Source organism: Parus major, chromosome 3 (assembly GCF_001522545.3).
Source record: "Parus major isolate Abel chromosome 3, Parus_major1.1, whole genome shotgun sequence".
In the NCBI taxonomy this organism is placed as follows: domain Eukaryota; kingdom Metazoa; phylum Chordata; class Aves; order Passeriformes; family Paridae; genus Parus; species Parus major.
Window position 1 is genome coordinate 5,346,261 of NC_031770.1, and position 23,272 is coordinate 5,369,532.

The window sequence follows — 23,272 nt, forward strand, 5'->3', positions numbered from 1 at the left end:
TATGGCCGCTTTGTGCCGCTCGGCTCTTGCGGCTGCCCCTAGGGCTCCAGCCCCTCTTTTCTCCTCGCTTAAATCTCTGAGGGGATGCTCCGAGAGCCGGGGCTCTGGCGGCGGTGCTCCTCGGCTTCCACCGAACCTCCCTCATCCACTGCCTCAGCCCCTCTGTCCCGTTCCTCACCCCTGTCTAGTCTGGCCAGGCACTGTCCAGGCTTAAAAATATATGTGTATATACATGTATATATTTGTCTATCTCTGTTTTTTCTTCCTTGCATATCTGCTACTGCAGCCACTCCGCCTTACACCAGCTGTCTGAGACTTCCTGTGGGCGGGCAGAAGTGCCCTGGCCAAAACAAATTCAAATAACTTTGTTCCCTGACCTCCGCTTTTTCTTAGCTCTTCCCCTGTTCTGTATTCACTTTTCCTGTATTCACTCTTGTAAGTACAAGAAATACTTCTTTGAATACAGTAATACCCCTCCTGTGTTCACTCTTCTCTCTACTGCAGTCGCTGTCAAGAATATCTTGTTCTAAATTTATGTGTTAATGAACAGGCTTGTTTTCAATTGCGTTTATGGTTGCAGAGTTTATGACTGTAGCCAAAAGACAAGTATTTAATGCCTGATGTCTATGCAAAAAGGAGTATAATCTTTTTAATTGTAATTTTTCATTGTTAATTGTTTTCAGCTGTCCCACGAAAGGTAAAAAGTAACAGTACCTGTTTGTGATGGCCCTCTGATGCTCCTCAGAACTTCTCGTCCCTCTAGTTCTAGGCAGTTCTGTGGTGACTGGGTCATGTTTTTGAAACTGAATTGTTGAGCCTTAAAGGTGAATGGGCAATTTATGAATGAAGGAGTGTGAATAACAATGAGGAGGAAAGGTGCTGACTGGCTGGAAGAGTATTTTTTAAGAGTTCAGTGGAGTAACTAGCAACAGTGTACATAGAGACCCTGAATGGCAAATGGGAAGATTGTGGTGTGTCTTTTCAGAGCTAGAAATGCTTTACTGGATGTGTAAGGAGCTGAGCCTTGTGCTGCTCATCCCAAGTTTAGGATCCACTCCCAGAAACTGACAAGTGCTGGACAGGAAAGTTCAGAAAACTCCTCTTGTAGGTTGTGATAGTTCATTTTGAACTACAAAAATGATTAATATCAACATACCCTACAGAGTTCCTTAATCAGCGTTTGTTTGTTTGCCATTTTCAGGTGTCCCCTCTCCCCACGTGTGCTAAAGGCGCCCGGCAATGGGCAGTGGGTGAAGTTTGCTGCTGTATCTCCAAGTGTGCCAGGAGTTTTCAGTTCCCCATCCCTCCTGAGTTCTGCATTTCCTCACTACAGGAAGCTGCTTTGCTAAGGTAAGATGATGTTCATCAGCTGTCAGAGCACCCTGAGCTTGCTCTCTGGGTGACCATGTTTTCTGGCTTCACCTGAGTATACACTGCTCTGTTTGACTCAAATTTAGGAAAGAAAAACATTCTGCCACATTATTTTCTAAGTGTGTCTCACTCTAGCCACGGGCAACCTATATATTTAATTCTAAATCATGTCTTTGTGCACAGGTTGTATCAACATTTTAGGTCTTGGAATAGTATGCATCCCACATCAGGACATATATATATGTGTGTGTGTATATAGTTTAGTGAGGGGTTTTTGTGCCATATTTGCTTATCTTTGTATATTCTTATGCAGAGTTTACTTTAGAGGTGTGCAACAGAAAAAGCATTCTGTGAGACAGAATCTGACTGTCAAACAGTAACAGTTGTAACAGATCTGTGTTTTTGGTGTTTGGTTTTTTTAAACACAGGAAATAGCAAAGTATTTTGAGGGTTGTTTTTTTGGGGCTAGTTTTTTTTCTTGAACAGTTGATGAGTATTTTTTCTCATCTTCTGATGTCTTAGTATTGAGTATTTTTTCACCTGTGTCACTTTAGTGATTTCCCTGATGGTTCACACATAAAATATTTTCCTTTTTGTTTTCTGTGGATTTGCTTACATTTTGTCTGTCTGCTGTATTTCCTTTGTCTTATCTTTGTGGTCAGTGCAAAGAATGGGGTAGTTGGCAAACTCCCAAAGTCAGCTTACTCCCAGGAAGAGCAAACTGAACCAAAGCTAACTTTTCTTGTGCATCCTTTTCCTTTTTATGTTTTTCTTCTATTATTTTGTAAATTGTATTTGGAGGGGATTTCTGCCTGCCAGCAATTTTCACATAAGTAGTAGCAGACGTGTTGCAACAGTACTACTCTGGAAAGTAAATTGTTACCAGAAAGAAATCAGTGATGCCAGGATAAGTTCAGCTGAATTTACTACATGACTGAACTGAACCTGGATGTCTCAAGTGGTCCAGAGCTCTGTTCCTTGCATTGTATTTCTCAAAATTGCCATCAGTAAAGCTGACAGGATTTAATCTGATAAAATGGAGATGTTACCAGGGCTGTTTGGTGCAAGGGAGAATGACGGTGGCATGGCACAAGGCATGATGGTATTCTAGCTTCTGTGTACAGGACTGTTAAGAATCTCAAGATTAAAATAATTTGTGCTATATTGTGTAGTTGTGAAGTGTGTGTTTATCTTGTTTTGCACTTTTTTGAAATTAAATAGTGGTAATGACTGCATTTTGAAATGTAGTTCATGATGGAAACACCTAACCCCAGCCTGACTTTTGTCCTGAAATTTTGACAGCTCTATTGCGGCACTTAACAATAACTTGAAGTATACAATGGCAAAGTGTACACATCCCTCAATTTTTAGTGTTTTCCTATACCATCTCCTACAAAATTTACTAGATTTGTCCATTTAAAGAGACTAATCCTTTAGGAAACTTTAGCTTATACAAGGCAGCTCTGTTCTCTGTGTGGTTTCTGTTGCACTTCATTAATTGCAGACAACAGCTACTGATTTGCTTTATTTTGAAGCTTGAACTGTATTGTTTGGATACTCTACCTCCTGCCACTTTACTGAGACTCTGCTTCACCTGGTTTTCCTACCCTGTGTGAAAATAGAATGTATCTTAATTTTTGTAGTCCTGTTTTTTGTAGCTATTAATTTGGTACCATAGGGCCCATTGCATGTCTCTCCTGAATCCCGACACTGTGGAGTTAGCTGGAAAGACTTTCATGAGTTTAACCTGATTTTCCCCTTTTTTGATAAGTCAGTTTTTGGCTCCTGTTTATGTGGAGGATGATGAGCTTCCCAGCTAGCTTCAGTCTGTGACTGTAATTGTCAGTTTGGGAAAAAACCTTAGCAATTCAGGGTTTTTTCTTGAGCCCAGGGAGTGTTCAACTCTTAGTGCAAATTAACACTTCCTGAGGTATATGGAATGGTCTGAGGCAGAGCCAGGGGCTGTGCAGCTCAATGTACATCACTCAAGATCCCAAATAAAGTGATTTAGGTTCTGTTTGGTGTAAGCAAGAGAGGAGGATGTCCAAAGTTCACTTTACTTTTGTGCAACACCATAAGACTCAGGTTATGTTGCTTCATGTATGTAGTATAAAATTTTAAATATATATAATGTGTATGTAGATAGATACCAAAAGAGCTAAAAGCTATAGTTTCTTATAGTTGAAAGAGTTCTGACTTTGTATTTCCTATGTTAGATGCAAAGTGTCTGGACAATTATGAGTTTCACTGAAAGAAACCAACACAGGTAGCTAAGTAATTTTCCTTTAAATAAGAGTTTTCCTTGTTTTTGAAAAGCAGAGTGTAGGGTTTAAAGAACAGTAGTCATGAAGGAATGAGCCACAGATATAAAATTCCTTCTCAATTGCTGTAGAGATCTGAGTGTTTCTCCAGTGCTGATCACTTTTAATTGGTATTTTTATAGGACCAGCTTATGTTGATCTATCATGGCATCCAACAAATTTGTCATTAAGGTAAGTAGAATGTCATAGCTTAAAAAAAAAAGTCTGTAATACTGTTGATACTAGAAGTGCATTCTTCAGGCTTCTGGTCACAGTAGCATACTTTATATGAGCTTTTCTCTCCCTCTGGAAGCAAATTTGGAATTGCTGCTGTGTCATGGCAGAGTGTGTCTGGGGTCAGCTGAGAATTAAAATGCTGTAACTAAAAGTGATTAGGTGTACAGTGAGAATTAGAAACTGCATGAATTCTCAGCAAAACACAATTTACTGTATGAAGTAAAATTTTGTGTGGATTCTTTTCTTACTGTAATCTTGTAATACTATTTATGTACTTCCCAGTTCTAAGGGTTCCTGGTTTAAGGTGTAGCAAAATTCTTAAACTATTTGTTTTGTCTCTTTTTTTGCCTCTTTTTCCATTTTCAGGGATTGGTTGTTTCATGTGCAGTAAAATGCCTTTGAAGTTTTGCAAACAGTCCCAGACTTCTGGTTATGTGCTGAAGAGCAAAGCTTTTCAAAACATTCTGTAATAAATGTAGCACTTTACAATTCTACTACTGTAACCGTAAGAGCTAATCAATAAATAAACTGAATTGTGATTAGCACAACATATCATTCTCTTGGAAGTGTTTTTCCAGGAATTTTCATTAACACAACAGATATTTCTTCTGTGGGTATGCTTGGAATTTTTTGGAGGGCAGCTACAAAATCCTCCTAAGTGATCAGGCTGTGAAAACTGTTGAAGCTTGGTTTTGTGGGTAACCAACCTGTTTAATGAGAAGACCAAGCACTTAATTTTTGTGTGTTATGTGTTATTTTCCAAGGAAAACTGCTGTCATTTAGTGGGATGTTTGCTTTATATTTCTACTGTTTAACAGGATTGTAAACCTTCAGTTAACAGTATCATATTATTCAGTGCTGCTGAGTTGATAGAGGGACTTACAGGAGAAATATCTTTGATTTTGAGCACATTTTAGCTGATGCTTCTGAGTCTGTGCACCACTGATGTGGATAACAACAGGAGCTGAGGCTGAAGGCATTGCTTTTATCAGCAGGGAACTCTTGATATAATCAATATTTATGTAAGTGAGTTGGGATGTCTTGACTCAATAAAAAGCCTGAAGACAACTGATTTCTGACCTGCATCATTACAGCTTCATTATTCAGCAAGGATGTGTTACTGGTATTCAGCAGGGACCTTGCAATCACCGAGTTTAGCACCCCTGACTCCTTGAGCAAGAGCTAGGTTCTCACTAAGGATGTCTGTAGGTAAGCAGTATCACAGATAAAGCTATTGAAAATGCTAATGAAATACAACTTTTTCTTTCTTAGAGTATTTGAGAAATGAGAGTAAGGTTTTGCATGTACCAAATGCTAAAAATTAACTTTACTTTGAACTGATTGAAATTCACTTTGTGCACAAATCAACATTTTTCTTGTTAGGTCTGGGATTTTGTATGTCAAGTTTTGCTTCTTTAAATTCACTGGATTTGTACTTCACATGAATATTTTCTAAGACTTTTCAGCTTTCACGTAAGTTTTGCAAGGAAGATCCCCATGCAGAAGATTCTCCATTAAAAACTATTCCTGATTGTCTCTGCAGGTGGTGTGCAGTAACTATTTTAGATTCCTTGTGTTTAAAATTGATGGGAGCATTTTTCTGAGTCTGAAAATGTTCAGGACAGATGTGTTGGAGCAAGTTCACAGGTGGGACATGAGGATGATAGAGGGATGGAGCCTCTCTCCTGTGAGAAAAGGCTGAGAGAATTGGGATTGTTCAGCCTGGAGAAGGCTTCAGGGTGACCTAATTGTGACCTAATTCCAGTACCTGAAAGGAGCCTACAAGAAAGGTGGAGAGGGGCTACTTAATAGAGCATGTAGTGACAGGAAAAGGGGGAGTGGGTTTAAACTGAAGGAGAATAGGTTTAAATTAGATATTAGGAAGGAATTCTTCCTTATGCGGGTGGTGATGCACTGGAACAGGTAGGCAAGAGAAGTTGTGGGTGCCCCATCCCTTGAAGTGTTTACGGCCACTCCGAGCCCCATCCAGTCTGGCCTGGCCTAGTGGAAGGTGAAGGACATTAGAACTGGAGGAGAGATGGTTTTTTAAGGTCCTTTTTAACCCAAACCACAGTGATGGGTCAGTGCATCTGTGATTTTGTAATTCCATGTTTCAGGTGCCTTGCCTCTTCTACATTCTCTACTACTAAGCTTTTAGATTTTGTGAAACTGTGTATGTGAATCTTTCTGATAAGAGAAAAGGTTCAGGTTATCAGTTTGTCAAATCTTAGCCTACTATCAAGTAATTAAGTGGAAACCTCCTCTGATTTAACTTCACTTCTTACTAATGCACGTTTTATCGGCGGATCTCTGCACCCTGGTGTAGTGATCGGTTACTTCCAGTGGAGGGAGCAATTGGTCTGTTTTTGAGAGACGATCATAAGCTTGGCTTTATGGGCAATTAAAAGGGATTGAAATAAACTAATTGATGCAGTAAAATAGCTTTAAACCTTAATACAGGAACTACACTTAGGTTCTAAACACGCTTTCTTCACCACCAAGCAGCTGGATGATGTGGTCTTGTGATTTGCAATAGATAATATTTTATGCAAGTTAATTTGATCATCAGTTTTCTATTTTATTTTATATTGATATTTCATACAGCATTGCATAGTAAAATCCCCCCAGCATATGAACTTAATGAATCTCTGTGTGTTGCTAAGATATTTTACTGCTGTTCTGAGAAATAAATCTTAACATTAATTGGTGAGGCTTAAAGCAAAATCTTGAACTCTATATGGATTTCAAAAATAATATCACTAGGGCCTTGTTTAAAACGTTGGAAAAAGTATAAAGAATTTCTCTTCCAGAATTGTGTTAATCGACTTTATTCATGCCAAACTGCAGAACTAAATATAGTAATTTTTATGGCTGCAATAGAAAAAAATTCATTTACTGTTTTCTGCAATTCGTTCATTTGCCAAAAACGGAAGAGTAACTTGTTACTACATTTCAATAGCTCAGCTCAAAGGGAAGCTTTTTTTACTTTGTTTTCTACTTGGAGCACTGTTCTGTCTCAGATTTGTAGGCCTTAGATTAAGATAATTGTAGTTTTGGTGTTCCCTTTGGTCATGCAGCTCACTCTGCAATTGATTTTTCATCATTGTTACTCCTTGTTACCAATTTAAATTATTTCATTCTGGACATATATGTAACTTTTTTGATCCTTCCTACTAATTTTTTGCTTGCTTTAAGTGGCAAGTACATTTGAAACAGCAAGCACAGCTTTTTGTTTTATATTGGGAACAAAGATGGAAATACTGGATATCATTAGACAGAAAAATGACATTGGGATTGTAATATGGTCAGTTTGTGTACTTTATTTTTTTTACATTGATATCTTAATGTAATCATTAAGATACTGACTTATAATGAAAGGCATCCTAACATCTGTCCTTTGAATCTTAGGAGTACTCCATGAAAGAATGTGTAGCAAGAAAATTGATTATAGGCTGGAACAGCAGGTAGAAGGAAATGGAAAGCCATGTTCCTGTCACACAGTGTCCCAGTATGGACTGGCAGCCCTGGCTGGGTCATTTTAGGGTCTGCTCACACACCTGTGGATTGTCCTGGGTGTGGAATAACAGATGAGTTTATTTTGAAGTGTATTTTGTTATTTCTGACGCTTTCTTTTTTTAGCTACCGGTTGAAATATAATAGTGACAGTACATTGGCAAAGATTTCTCCACCAATTGTGCCCCTCTGGATGATTCTTAGGTGACATCTCAGAGGGCCTGACAGATTAAAGTTCACATTTCTGTGAAATGTGTCCATTGAGTCAGCTGATCAATATTCTTCTAAATATATGGTTAAGCCATAATACTTTTGTGAGGAAATGATGTGTTTTCTTCTTCTTGGGAGTTGTTTGGAGAGAAAAAAAACTATGGAGATGAGTCGGTTTTTCTATCTGATTTTATTTATGTCTGATCCCATATAGCGAGTGATAAAGAATAACAGATGTGTTTACTGCTTTATTAAGTCCACAGATACTTGAGTGCAGTGCTCTCAAGTGGAGAGCAAGGATAAGGAATGCTGTTTGTGTTTAAAGTAAATATATATTGTGACTGCTCAGAGTTATGAGACTGATTCTACAGCTGCTTTTTTGTGTACATAATTGTGAGTGTGTTAGCATTATGAGTTTTGGTTAGAGAATTAGTTGGTTTTTTTTTAGAGAGTACTTAGTTAAATTAACCAATAAATACTGTATTTCTTATGTTAATGTCTTTTCCCCTTCACTTTAAAATGAAGACATTTTGTATGTGAAATTCCCTTGGCTGGAGTACTCAGTCACTTCAGTTTCAATAGAAACATACTAAGATTAGATTTCTGTGATTTAAATAGAATTTTCTAAAGTATTCTAAATCTAAACTCGAGGTACCAGTGTTCTCCAAACAGATTAAGGGTTTTTGAGTTTTACGTGTATTGTGTGTTCTTATATTTGCTGTTTGGGTCTTTAAAAATTAAGAAATAGTTATGTTAACCATTAAATAGTGGTTTTCTAGAGATGGAGCTCTCCTGAAGTAGTATTTCTCAGAACAGCTGGAAATACAGGTGGTTGCAATTGGTATTAACAAGTAGCATCACACTTCACTCAGCTGTCATATTTGTTTCTGTATAAATGGATAAAATAGGATACTTGTCTAAAAGGGCTTAGAAGTCTTAAAGAAGATGATGAAAAAGGGGCAGGAAGGAATGTCATTTAAAATAGGAAGTGCAAACAATAATAATGGCTGGAGGGACATCTATTTAGTTCTCTTTCTTAATGCTCCATTTAATTCCCAATTTCATGGGACCAGATATGGAATGGCTGAAGTGATGAGTAAATAAGTTCCAGAAGAAACAAAAGAGGAAGTTGGGAGGTAGAAGGGGGAGGAAAATTAAGTGTGCAATATAATTCTACATCTCCTGGAGTCAATGGAAGTTTCCTCACTGACCTCAGAGGATTAATTTTCAAGCCTAGGGAAATGATGAGTGGATGAAGAGTTGAGAGATTAAAGTGTTAGCAGAAGGAGAAAGGAATAGGAAGCCAGAGGGATAAACAACAATAGTGGAAATACTGCTTTCATGGGGATCACTTCAAATAAGGAATAAAAGGATCATTCAACTTGCATTACTTCTTTTGGTAATTCAAATCTGGTTAGTTTTTAAAGTGCCACTTATGCATAAAAATCAGGCTTTTTGCTAACTGTGAGCACTATGGCAGTGATATGGGATTCTAAATACCCACCATACTAAGTAATGTGTATTTTATTTTTTTAAATCTAATTAATTCAAAGATCGAAGTTCCATGACACTTGCCATGTACTTTATTTCTGACCAGCACTACCAGATTTTACACCTCCACTGTTCGGCTTCATGGAGATCCTGGTGGTGCTGCCTGCTTGACCTCAGTGTCCAGCCCTGAAGGAATAAAGGATGGGAAACTCAGACACAGACTTGAATCTCCCTGAGTCCAGCAAAACACAAGGGCTTAGGAGCGATGCTGTGTGGGGTCACCGAGTGTCTTTAGGTCCTGGGAGAGGCTTCAGCTTATGCTGTAGGTGAAATTCTTCAATTCTTTCCACTGGGTTCAGATGGAGGTTAGTAGGCTGGGAGGTAAAGAGATCCATGTTTCATGCAGTACCTGGTACAAACAGTTTCATGATGGAGAGATGCAGATTTTACTCTTGTTGTTATGATAATGAGGATTTATCAAAATGCTTTTTGATAATTTTTCATGTTGCCTCTCCTTACTTTGGACAACGTAGATGGATTCTAGTATGTGGGAGTTTATCTGAATATTTGATGCAAGAGTGTATTCTGACAGGACTGTGGAGTAAAGGGGAGAAGAGTGACTGACATGTTTTTCTTCTTTCCTGATGTTTCATCTGTCTAGTTCACAACTTCCTTAAAAAGCATCTATTTTTAATAGCAAAATTATTGCTTAGTTTCAATTCTCAAATAAAAGCTTAGTTTCTGGACATTTTGTGTTCCAGTTTGGGGACATTTTGTGCTCCCTTCAGCGCTTACTCAACCGTGACTTGGCAGTATTTTTCTTGAGTCAGTAGCCAGACTTTTCCTTAAATAATGGTACTGTAGCACATGGCCCCCTGTTTCACTGTTGTGCTGCAGTCATGGCTGTGCATGGGCACCAGTGACGCTCAGCTATTGTGAAAACCCTTTAAACTGCTGATAAAATGATGACTCATGGTCACCTGATGAAAACAGATTCATTACCATGACTCCAGAAAGTTTAGCTCCCATGGAAGTGTTTCACTTCCCACACTAGTTCTTCTAAAAGAGATGATGCTGCAGTTATTTTCTAACAGTTGACAGCCGCCCAATTAAGTGTGACAGTGTGGTTGGCAAAAACTTGGAATTCCAGATTTCTTTTAATAATAGTTTAAGGAACTAAAATCTGTATGAGCTGTGAAGCAGTCACCAATGTTCTTCACAGTGTTACTTGGAGTGATTTCTTTTATCAATACTGAATTAAGTTCTTTTTGCAGTGGCTCTGACCCAAACCTCACTGGAGTCAATGGGTTTGGGATCAGAGCCTGTAGGAGTATATTGGTAGCATGCCATAGCTTAACTAAGGACATGGCAATTTATTCCATAAATGGTCTTCCTCAGTCCAGTTTATCTGTGTTTTTAATGTATTGGGTTTGTCTATAATGTTAGTGTGTAAGAAAGTTAGGTTGGAAAAATATGGAAAAGTAATACAGCCAAATAATAAAATATAAAATTGATTTTAATTCCAGTATGAAACAAGTAAAATTAAATCATCTGTGTTGCTGACTTGGGATTCCCCAGGGACTGTGAAAGGATGGGTGAATTAAAATAGAAATATGAAATAAACCTGTTACATTAGACTTGGATATGAATGATTTTATGTTATAAGGCAGAAAAAGACTCTCAACAAGGATTTGAATGTAGGGTAGTGTGAGATGGCTCATTCACACTTAAATGATCAGGAGTTTGGTGATTTTTGTCTTAATCTTAAGAAGTTTCCTTCTTTTGACTGGAAATATTTCTGAAACACAATGCTTAAGAAAGTCACCATATTAAATTACTCTAAATGTGTATGATTGAAACTTGCTACAATAATGACTAATATAAACAGATGTTGACTAAGTAATTCATGCTTTAAAATTTAACATGCAAACTCCTACATTTTTTTAGTTATCTTTTAGAAGTTATTTCACTTCTGCTTGGGTTTTTTTCTCATTTATTTTCCACCTGACTCATTTTAAACTTTGATTATGAGCATCACATATTTATTTTGTGTCAAAAACTTGTCTAGTTTGAAAAAGAATAGTTTACTTAAAATTGAAAATTAACTTTAGATATTAAAAAAAAAGGTAGAAATAAGATAAGTTTCTTAGGTGTTTTAATATCAGTCATATAAAATTTGTCAACAAATTACATGTGAAAAGTCATGGCTTGTTTGTGTGGTGGTGTTTGTTTTTATCCTGAATACCTCTCTACCATTTTCATTACCACAAGCAGCCTCGTAATGGAAAGACAAAGTGTTGCAGATTTAATAAAGAAATTAAGTAATAACATTAAAAACCCCTTTGAAATACAAGCCCCAAAATGGAGTGAAGAGGTCTCTTGATTGACAGAAGAGAACTCTTACTGCAGAACACAACTTTGGTGCAGTGTGTCTGTATTGGGGCCCTTCTGCTGTTGTGCTTTGTTGTTTTTTACAGAATCCATCTACTTCTGCCTTTGTGTGACGTTGCTTGGCCAAATGAAAGAATGAATAAACACCTTTCTGTATTGCATAGGAGTCAGATCAGCTGTGTATGTTCATTTACTCACACAGATGTGGTGAGTGAAGGTGGCTCTTGCCAAGCTGTGGTGTCTGGCCCTTCACGTGAAGCTCACCTGTTGTTTATTTCCCTGCTTCAAGGAGTGCAGTGCTTTGAATGAAGCCTACACTAGAGGCAACTCTGCCTTCTTACTACAAAACAGTGTTTGTAACTAACTGAAAGCTTTTCACTTGGGAAAGTAGGAAAAAACAGTTTGTGATCTGGATCATGTGCTGACGTTTTGAATCAAAATCTTCACTTCTGTGATTTGAGTGTTTTCCTGTTGGCTGTGTACACTTTTCTAGGGAAGTAGGGTCCATTTGTGAAGCCTTAAGGGCAAGTGCCGTCCTTGGGTTTGTACTTTTGTCTTTGACCTTCACAGAGGGTTCTTTGCTGTTTTTGCTGTAGGTGTGTTTTACAGACAGATCCTCTTGCAGGAAATCCTGAACCTCCAAGCTTTGGTAAAACTGAGATTTTATTCCTTTTTCTGTGTAACTTGCCACGTACTATGAGATGGCATTCGGCTGGAGAATCACTGTAAAAATGTTGCATCAAAGCTGATTGGAGAATAGTCAGTTGTTAGTCTCAAGGGAGAGTGAGAACAGAGATAAGGAAGAGTGACACAGTGGTTTCCACCCAAGAAAATGTGTCATAGCCACAGAACATTTTCTCAGCATTTTCATACCACTGATGACTGAGTTACTTCAATAATTCTATCCTCATTTTACTCTAAAAAGTTTTGCAATAAGTAAGCCAAACTAAGCTCTGTTCTGTGTGCAACGTCCTCTTTGCATGTCCCTGCTTAGTTTCCAGGAATTAGTACGATGCCTGGCATATCTGACACCACTCAGCTGGTGAAAAAACAGTTTATATAAGGTATAGTTAAATACAGCCTTTCAAGCTCGAGCCAATATTCTCCTGTTGTAAACTCCGAGGATTGTCTTTGTTCATTGAATATCCCAGTGATTTAATAGCACTCATAATGGACCAAATATACATGGCTGTGGTTTATCCTGCTTTGTATCACACAGATAGAGGCTGAGAGAAGAGCAACATATAGATCTGAACAGAAAATATTTGCTGAACTAAAGAGTTGGGAAAGAGCTAACTCTTGGGCCATTAAAGAGGATCTGTTCAATGCCAAGATCCTAGGATGTGACAGTTAGTAGGGTCATGCAGAATATAACTTTCCCTTCTTTATTTTGACATTCCTATTGCATAAAAATAGGAAGGAGAGTCATTTGAGCTGGACCAGAGTGTGCTGCCCTGCCATAATAAGGTAATCTTCAGCAGTGGAAAACAAACCTACAAAGAGTTATTCATTCCCTCTGTGGTATTGTCTGCAAGTCTCTGGTTCTCATTTGCCTGGGTGTTAAACTGACACAGTCACAATCCATGGTTCAGGGAATTTACAAACAACTTGGATGATAGGATTAAGCCTGACACATCAAAAGTTGAAAATGAAACCCATAATTTAAAAAAAGCAATCAAACAACAACATATTCTCATCTCAAACAGTGACTACAGAGTGTTTGGAGCATAACATAAAGTAGCTGAATAGCAGATTTAATCATTGATGATTAAATCATTGGCTGCCATGGGTGGAATAAAAGAGCAATGTTGGTTAATAGATTTCTTCAGAGAATTGATAGAATTTGTCACTAGTTTTAAATGTTTATATGTCAGTTTATGTGTGCTTCAGTAAATTGAATTGAATATTTAATTTTGCTTTTATTGTTTGGTGGAAACAGGGTGGTGTGTAGAGATGACCTCAAAGGACAAAAAAATGTGAAGAAAAATGTGTCTTTGTCTATATCCCTTCACCCTGATAATTGGCAGGAATTTTGATTTGTAGAATATTTGGAGGGTACAGCTAGGGGTACTTTTTGATTATGAACTGGAAAGAGATTTAATTACAAATGCTCAGCATATTCTACATAGTTCAGAAAACTCTTTGCTAATTTGAAGCCATTTTCTGTAGGGTTATTAGAGATGGTTCATTTGTTGTTGCTATTTTGGAAAAGCTTACATTATTAAGCATGTAGGAACTGTTTGGATTTAATGTGGTTTTGTAGATTCCTATTTGAACTATGATACAGATTTTGGAAAGGAAAAATCCAATGATAAAGACTACAATAGAAATATTGTAAGTTCAGAAGCGAAGTGATACTCGGATATTGTTACAACCTGCCTTTTTTTATCTTCTTCAAGCATCAAGGAATCTCACAGTATTTCAAGCTGTACAGCTAGAAAATCACTTAAAGCTTTCTTGTTGGTAGCCAGTGCTGTGACAAGGTGAGCTAACTGGTTTTCATGTACCATTATGAGGCAGCATTCACACTCCATTCAGAGAAAATTAAGCTGGCAAAATGTAATTTCCAGATTTCTAAGTAGGCTGGGATATTTGAACTGTTACAAGGTTGTTAGGAATACCAGTGATGATCACAGTCTTAAAACCTGACAGAATATTTGATCTTCACTGTGGACTACAAATCTAAAACCAGTTTAGACTGGAGAGAGTCTTCAAGGAGAGACTACTTCAAAAATTTTATCTACAGAGATGCTGGTGACTTTAACTTGATACAAGTGGTACTTTCAGAAAAGGCAACATAATGGTACTTAAGAAGGTAGGCTTGTTCACCAAGAGCATCTCCTCTGTAATAATGCCCACATCCAAATTATCTCTGCTGCTGGCTGCCATCATATTGTTACTTAGTTTTGAAATGCCCCTTTTTCTCTTTGGATTGCCACACAGATTTGGTGCCTAGGCCCTGATCAGCAAGTGGCTTGCTCTCATTTAACCATCTGCAAGTCAGTTCAGTGACCATCAAGATGTCTAAATTAGTTCCCTTGTGTTCTCAGTAATTCTTTGGATCTCCTCAAAATGTCCATATGCTACTTGTTTCAGTGTTGAAATAGTTAGACATTAGTCCAAATCTGTTATAATATCATTCTGTTTAAATGCTGTGTTACCTATTATCTTTCTAGTGTGGTGAAAAACAGCAAGGTTTTGTCTTCTTTTCTGGACTGAGTGATAAGGGTTCCTGTGTATTTAGGGTGAGGATTCAGGTTTTTCTGCCAAGTGAAAATACTATGAAAATTCCCTTCTGTGAGGGCTCATTCTCAGCAGCAAAGATCTCCCTTGCTGTTATTGTCATGTTTACAGAAGCACTGTAAAGAGGCTTAAAAATCAGAACTAGGGAAAGGAGTAAAGTGAAAAGTTGCAGGCTCAGGGAAGAGGTTGTGGAAGGTCTGTCTTAGGGCTGGAAGCAACTGTGGCATAAGCTGTCACCTGTACGACTGCTGTTGAATTGCAGGGGAGTAGATAACTTCTTAAATTGCATATAAATGCAGATAATAAGCATAAAAATGCAAAAAATTGCCATTCACTTCCTGAGGAACAGATTGCACATGAACAGGTGATGGGATTGGAATGAGTTCTCTGCTACCTGAAGAGAAAGGCAATCTGCCACTGAATGCTTGTGTGTTCTGCAAAAACTTCCACAGGAAGGTTTTGCAGTCTGGCATTGTACACAATAAACTCTCAGGCCTTCCTTTGTTATTTGCAGCTGTCTTCAATCCATTAATATTTCTGGACTAGAGCAAAAGCCAAATGTTTACAAATAATTCCACACTGAAGAAATGTGTAGCATAATGCTTCATTTACCAAAAAATCCAGCAGCTAGGCTCCAATAAGCAGGCTGACAGGCCAGTAGAGCCGTGGAAATCTCGTAATGATGCTTGGATCTGTCTTCCCGGGACATTTCAGCCAAAGAGCCCCCTCCTCCGAGGAGTGGAGAGCGGGGATAGTGCACTGCAGTTCTGCCTGGTTACAGAGCCATGCTGCCTCCTCCAGGAAGCTCAGAAGGACCCCTTTCAAGGGTCATTTACAGTTTGTTTTTGCAGGGAATTACCCATCATACATATTTCTTTTCTATTGGCTCCTTGATCGTTTCTCTAATTTGGGAAGAGTACTTTTAAAGACTTTCAGTGACATGTTTATTTTTCTTAAATACTTATGGAAGAGAAACTCAGCCTCATGAGGGATGTATGTCCCAAATGCAATTAGAATGACCCCACAGTGTTAATTCTGTTCATCCATTATGTTCCTGATTTTTTCTCTTCTAACTTTAATCCTGTAATTTTAGCGAAGAGACTGTTTTGGAGAGCTTTGCTTTCTATTCACACATTAAATTATCAATAGGGTATAAGCGTGTGGAAAACTTAATAAGTTATTTCTCCTTGCCCTTTCACCTTCCCACATATGCAAATGAACAATAGGACCAGAAATCTGTCTCAAACCTTTGGACAGATGCATTCTTGATACAACCTGGTACTTTCAATTGTTTTTTTTTCCACTTAATCTTAGGAATTTCAGCCATGGGTAGTGAGGTTGACAGATGCTGGAAGGATGAGGGCCTCTGCTTTCTGTTGCTGGCTGTGGCAGGAGGTGTCAATTAGCAAAAAATATTGAGAGCTCTTGCACTGAGTGATTGAAGTAAATATTTTTTATTTATTCTGGATAGTTTCCTTTTAAAGTTGCCTTTTTGATTGCTCGGCATAGGGAGTGGGGAAGTGGGACAGTTTGATACCCTTTACCTATTGGCAGTCCTTAGCTGTGAATAGTAAAGCTACTAACTGGTTTCCTTGTAGTCCAGGGAGCTTGCATCTTCTTAATGATTTCACAGTGCTCTCTTTCTTCTGTTAGGCTTTGCTTTTTATTAAAAAAAAAAAAAGAAATTGTTGCAGGCCATTTTCCCAATAATTCCTAAGTAAATTAGTTGCAGCAATTTGTAGCAAAAATCAGCTAAGAATCAGCAGATTAGAGGTTTAAGACAATTATGAACTACAGCTGTGATATATGTTATACTTGTATAAAAATTAGAGTAATTTAATACATTTTATGAGATAAACCAATGCAAGTGAAATTATGATAGCTTCAGAATGTCTTGGCTTTTAGCAATGACGATGTTTGTTTTTAATTTCTTGATTTTTTTTTTCTTTCTAAGCAAGGTAAAGGGAAGAAAATTTTGTGAAATATGAGTCCTCTGTTTACTTTTAGAAAAGCTTTGTTTCATTTTTTTTATTAATTACTTTTAGAAAAGGAAGTAAAAACTTTGTATGTAGGTACATGTATGTTGTAATGCTCATTTTCAGACACTCAAATGTCAGTGCTTCTAATATTTGCAGTCTGGCATTGATTGTAAGTATAATAGGTTATTTCATGCTGCTTCTCTTTATATTCATGGTTATGATACTGAAATGTTAAGACCACACACAGACAACAAGATCTCCAGCCACTTACGCATGTAAACAGTCTGGCTTTTTACAAAGTGGAAAAATATTTCTTGTGCAGTATTTTTAACATGATCAGCATGTTAAGGCTCAATCTGCAACTGTGTCAACATTTCTTTGGCTGTAACCATTAATTCTGTAGCCTCTTGATAATATGTAAAATGTGAGACTGGTTTGTTTACTACTGGGATTTGTCAGCAATTACTGTCTGCATTTAGCTTAGTGCTTTCAAATATATAATAGATCAAAGAGTTATTTTGCATCATCACTGTGGTTTTAGTAAAACAAAAGATTTTTTTTTTCCCCAGCTAGCTTTGGGACCTTCAAAGGGCCATTGGAGAAATATTTTTCATAAATATTATATTTATACCTGTTTGATATTGTTAGGCACAGGTACAATACATTAAATAACCTTCTGAAGCAACTGTTGAACAGGAATTTAGCTATAGGGATAGGAATGCACATCTCTTTTGGCCTCAGTTATTGTGAGACCTGGCATGGCTTCAACGTAGTTGGGAATTTTTGTTTTGCTTATTTTTGTGTAATTTATGCATGTTTTCAGCATTCTTCTTACCATCAAGAACTGCAAGTGCAGTGGTCATGTGCAGTATTATCCAAGTGCCATATCATTTTTATCACACAGAATTGAGCATTACAAATTCTAATAGACAAGTTCTTCATATGGATATGTATATATGGAGCTAATTAAGAGTAAGATGGTATAAAAGGGTTTTAATGGACAACATAGCTGTTCAAGTAATAAATATTTGGGTTTATATAGTACCTTTATCTCTGTTCTTGAAGATAATTTATTAACATGTTTATGAATTTAGTTTCAATGTATTTTTGAGGTTTTGCAAGTAACAAAAAGAACAAGCTTCCAAACTTATCAGACAAATATGCAAAGCTTTGGTAAGGATTTTTTTGTTTAGTTAAAAATAGGCTGGAAAAATCAGTTAAACTTACCACTGCTCCTCAGAAGATTCCCAATAATTAATTCTGTGATCTCAGGGGCACTTGATTAAAGTATTTTATTTAAGATTTTCCTATGACTTTGTTAGATTATGAAGTGTTCGTTTTTCTATGAGTACTTTATTTAAGAGATAAAAATAATAGCACACCATTCCATAAGACTGACTTTAAGAATCTCAAAATGCCAATAGTGTAATATGGATAAGTGAAATTATTGGAGGAATTCAGTTTTAGAGAGTAAGTTGACAGAATAAGCTTTTATATGAAACTCTTAAAAGGAAGCCCTGCATTTTTAAAGTCCCTATTATAAAGTATTTAATAAATGTGTCAATATTACTGCAGGAGACTAAAAAAATTTACATTTTTAGATCACTATCTTTTTTCTTATTTTTAAGACTTAAATGTTCTCTGCTGCTTAAATTCTATTGCCATTTCTAAGCACCACTCAAACCAGATGTTTTGTTGAGATCTGAATTAATCTTTTACCCAGTAAAACCCTAAGATACTGTTCTCCTAAATAGCATATGAACAAAGACAATCAATGTGTTTCATCATTCCTGTTCTGCTGTCTGGCCCAGTTTCATTTCCTTTGATGAAAAAACGATAAATATAAATTAAAAAGTGAGGCAGCAAAATGATCTCTATCAGTTAGTTAAAACTAAATTCTTGATACCACTCTTGTTTTTCAAGATTTTAAGCATTTAAGTGAAATTACGAATTTCATGCTAAGAATTTGTTTAGTAAAATAGTTGAATTTTTTACTACTTTTTTCCCTGCAAAGCTGTTATTTTGGACATACCTACCAGTTATGTATCCAAGTCTTTTGCATGGTAACAAATCCTAAATTTTAAGAAGGAGCAGTAATTTTAAATGGGGTTTTGTGATGAACCCTTTGCCCTTGGTTTGGTTATCTCCCTAGCAAGTTGTACACTTTTGGGAAAATCAGTTTTTGGATTCACTTTTCATTTAGGAAAACCCTCTACTGACAGCAAATCTCCTGTGATATTGGTGGCCCCTGCTGCACTGGTGATGAGAAAGGGGGAGATTGAGCCTGTCCAGTTTTAAAGTAAAGAAGAGAAAGGGTGGGATTATTTATTTAAGCAAAATAAAGTTAATAAAAATAAAACAACAAAAAGCAAAAAACCTGCTGAAGATCCTTGTTATTTATGGAGCAGACCCTGGGGGTAGCTGGCACAGGAGGAGGCTACAGGGATATTCAGTAGTTTGTGTGAGGAGCAGAGACTGATGATGGGAGAGCAGCGGAGCAGGAATGAGTGGAAAATGAATGATGGATGTCAGTGCTGGAGCAGGGATGTGCAGGCAGTGTCAAGCTGAGAACTGGACTAAAAGCTATAGAGGAGGTTAGGAACAAAACAGCAGGAGTAAACCAGGAATTAATAGTGGCTTGATAATGAGAGGAGGATTAGAAGTAGTAAATGATACTCAAAACTGATGAAAAACCTCAAGTGGCAAGATTAATTGGTTGAAAAATGGTTTCCAGCCACTTGGAGCAGGGATGATATCAGGAATATCCAGATGCTGGAAAGTATAAATTTTGAGAGATGATGGGCATAATTGTCTGTTTTATGTTTCATGTTCCCCTTTGCACCCCAAAAGGAGAACCTAAGGCCCCTGAGGTGTCACAGAGTGGCAAAATGTTTTATCCTTCCCTAGTACTAATCCAAAGAAAGGCTGATGGTTTACTGCACGTTAATTGTATTGATCCAGTCCAGGGGAGTCTCGTCTGAGGGGCTTCCAATCCTTCCCATTTCCCTGAGGGAGTCAATGTGTCACCAGATGGCAGATTTTCCTTAATCAGTTTTCCACCTGCCCTTTCCAAGGTCATATTCAGAGACTGTTTAACTTCATAAATGTACTTGCAGTCATCAAGGAGCATGTGTGGCGTTCTTGGCGTTCTTGGAAGACTTTCTGTAGGATATTGTGATTGTGTTTTATTATAGCACTCCTCCACTCTGTCCATTTTTACACAGTTATATAAAATACTTCATACAAAAAGGGTGTATTTCTCATGATGGCTTTTAAACACTTGTATATTTACCTGAATTTTTTGAGGAATACTTGGTTGATAAAATTGAAGTTCTGTTGTGGGTTGTTGTTCAGTGTTTATCTGAAAACCTGTAGAAAGGAGGTTGAAGGGCATATTAAAAAACTTTAAAGCCAGCAAGACTTGGAGCATCTAGCGCTCCTACCATGTTCAAATCATTAATATTGATGAATTAAAATGTTTGCACACCCTGATATCTATTGTTCTCTTTGATGTTAATTACATTACAGTAGATCATGAGATCTACTGTATCTAGATTTATTCTTCATATCAGGGAAATATTTCCTCTTCATTTACCTGTGTCCCTTAGCAACACAGTGAGTCTTATTCAATATTGAATAACATGTGTTTTTACTGCCTTTGCTATATAAAAATGCTAGTCTTTCCATCTTTTTAAAAAGCCCTGAGTGGAATTTTGTTACTAAATTCAAGCAAAAAATAATACAAAGATATAAATATATGAAAATAGGTGACTTCAACGTAACTTAATAGTGTTCTTGGGCATGTTAAAGGCAAGTCTTTTTTTTTTTACCTTTTTTGTCTTGCTCTTATTAATGTGAATCAGCTGAAATGGATGGTGTGATCACTTGTTCCTGTCTCTGTGGTTTGCTGACATCCAGGAGTTGTAATCTGTCATGAGCTGTCATCTCTGTTCCTTCATTCCTCTTACCAAAGACAGTTGTGCAGCTAGCATACTATCAATTTTTTAAATTAAAAAATGAGCTGTTGCTTTCCAAAGGGTAATTCCCTCTCAGTCTGTAAAGTAGGTGTGGGTTTCGGTGGGGTTTTTTTCTGTTTTTTTTGTTTTTTTTTTTTCCTGTGTTGAAATTAATGGGAAAAAACAAAAAAAAATAGGTTTTTAAACTTAATTTATCCAGGGTACTCTTTCCTATGTGGCTTTTAAAAAAGATGCAGACTTGTAGGAAGTGAAATCTCAGACATAGTGATTCTTGCTCAGCAGATATTGTTAAAGTTCCTTAGCTGGCAAAGTCCTGTCTTTGGTAGGTGATTTTTGCAGCATGTGAGGCTTCATCCTTTGGTTTTGCTCCTGTGGTTTTCACTCTTATAATTATGACAGGGTTGGGTTTTGTAACCAATGAAATCACATTATATTTGTAGCAGCTGCTGTTGTGTATTTTAATATAAAATTCCTGACTTCTGGTAGGCATTACTTAAGTTCCAACAGAATTCTTACTGCTGTATACACAGAGGCCTTTATCCTTGTCAGCTTGCTCTCTTGAACACAATGGATTTCCAGGAGAGTGGGTACAGGTGAGTATTGTACCAGGAAGGAAAGAAACTTTTTACCCTCTAATATGATCTGTCAGTTGGAGAAATGCTTCACAGACCTCTTTATCTGCTGCCTGCACAGTGTAAATCCTACTGCTGCATTGCCTTTAGAAGAAAAGGGAAGTCTGTTTCCTACAAATGATCTTGAAATTCATCTCTGAAAGTCTTCAGCAAAATGCACATGTATTTTTGCTCTTGAAGCTGATTGCAAAGTTTTTAGATGTTAGGGGTTGCATGTTTTCTGGGATTGTTGTTAATTTTATTTGACTGTTCGAAAAACAGGAATGAAAAATTTCTATTGGACCTACAAGCTTAAAGGTACTGAAGTTTTGTCCACAAGTACAATTGACAGTCTTTGTGTGGGTCTGTAAACTTGTTCTGCATCTATGCAGAGCTGTTACAATGGCAGAATATGACCATGTCTTTAAAAATCTATTCTTTTCCATTGCTTCTACTATTAGTCATATCCTTTTAGTGAGATTAATCATTAATGACATTAAAAAAAATAGGCTTTTCTTAAGCAGCTGTATCCAGAAGTACATACAGAAACCTTTATTATCTTAAAAGGGACTGTGAAAATGAGGTAATTAAACATAATTTATAATGCAGCATTATAAAGATTTTAGTCTTAAAAATCTGCTTCTGTATTATGCCAAATGGATCTTTAGTTCTGCTGTTTCTACATGAGTGAAAGTGCCGTTGGCAGATGAGGTTTACAGCTATAAATTTATGGAGTATTTTCTTCTAAAATTCAAATTCTAACATTCTTTCTTGTAATACTGAACTGTAAGGATATTTAAAGCAGTTACTACTTAATTTCCCATGCATATTGAGTGAGAAAAATATTGTTTGAAAACCCTTGGAAAGCAGACCCAAATACAAATCCTGTACCATCAAAACTTCAGTGAACTCTGGCAGGTTACATTTCTTTCATACTTCTGTGTTTTCTTTGAAAGAAAAACTTTCCCAGATGGTCATTGCAGGGTACTGAATGAAACCAGTAATTTTATGTAAGCATGTAAGTTCATAGCCCTGACAGAATTCCTTATTTGGGTGCTGGATTCTTTGCAGAGTGGTTTTTTCTCATTTTTATCTCTATGCTGTTAAATGAAGGCAAGTTGAGGGTAAGATTATCTGCAAGGTCACAGAGAATCTTAAAGCACGATGGGCAAAGTATCCTTACCAAGTTGGAACAAGAAATAAACACACAAAGAAAAGGATAGGGCCATCCTGATAGTTATAAATTAAGTGTCAAGGTCTCAAATCTGGAAAGGGATCATCAGAATTTATAAAGTTCTATTTAAATAGTCCATTCTCCTCACTTCAGACATCTGTTACTGGTTATTGTTTGAGTGACCACCATGTACATTATACAAAAAGGAATGTGTTTTTTGTAAGAGCTCTGCTAATGTGGCAGATAAAATCCCAGTGTTTGATAGCAGTGCCAAAGGGCAAAGAGGTGCTGAACAATATTCCTCATCTTTACCATAGCTTTCCATCCTGGAAAAACAGGCTTTGACAGTGGGAAAATGAAGACTGAGATAAGGAGAGGTGGAAAGAGTCTTGGGAACTGAGAGTGATATAGACCAGAACTTGAGCAAGCAGGGAAAAAAGTCTTCTCTTAGGCTGACGCACCAATTTATCATTATTTTTTTTTTGTTGATTACAAATAAGAGTTATATCTCTATGCTATGGCAATAAATTAAAAGAACTAGCTAAGCTAAGGAACAGTTGTTTTTGTTGGCATGGAGTGTAATCTGGGCCTAAGTTTTTACATCTCTAGCAACTGATTGTTTCTTTGTGTTAAGTAAAATGCACTGGTTTTATTAATGCAAATGCTGCATCACTCTCCAAATTTAATTTTTCAGAGAAGCAGTATTGGAACTGATGATAATGATTTGCTTACTCCTCAGGAGAGATGAAGCAGTTGACAATGATGGTTCTCTCAT

General features: G+C 37.0%; 1 protein-coding gene across 7 annotated transcripts in view; it reads left to right on the forward strand.

Moving 5' to 3' along the window:
• SLX4IP (SLX4 interacting protein) overlaps positions 1-23,272 on the forward strand; it is a 71,737-nt gene that overhangs the window by 124 nt on the left and 48,341 nt on the right. For 3 of the 7 annotated variants that reach the window (XM_015621823.2, XM_015621828.2, XM_015621825.2), the window contains exons 2-3: positions 1,202-1,350; positions 3,815-3,863. In XM_015621823.2, coding sequence (XP_015477309.1) covers positions 3,837-3,863 — 27 coding nt within the window. In that variant the 5' untranslated portion in view covers positions 1,202-1,350; positions 3,815-3,836. Of the gene's footprint in view, positions 1-19; positions 436-464; positions 1,109-1,201; positions 1,351-3,814; positions 3,864-5,002; positions 5,118-23,272 lie in introns of those variants that run through there. The other 4 variants (XM_015621829.2, XM_015621824.3, XM_015621827.3 and 1 more) reach the window with 4 other exon arrangements.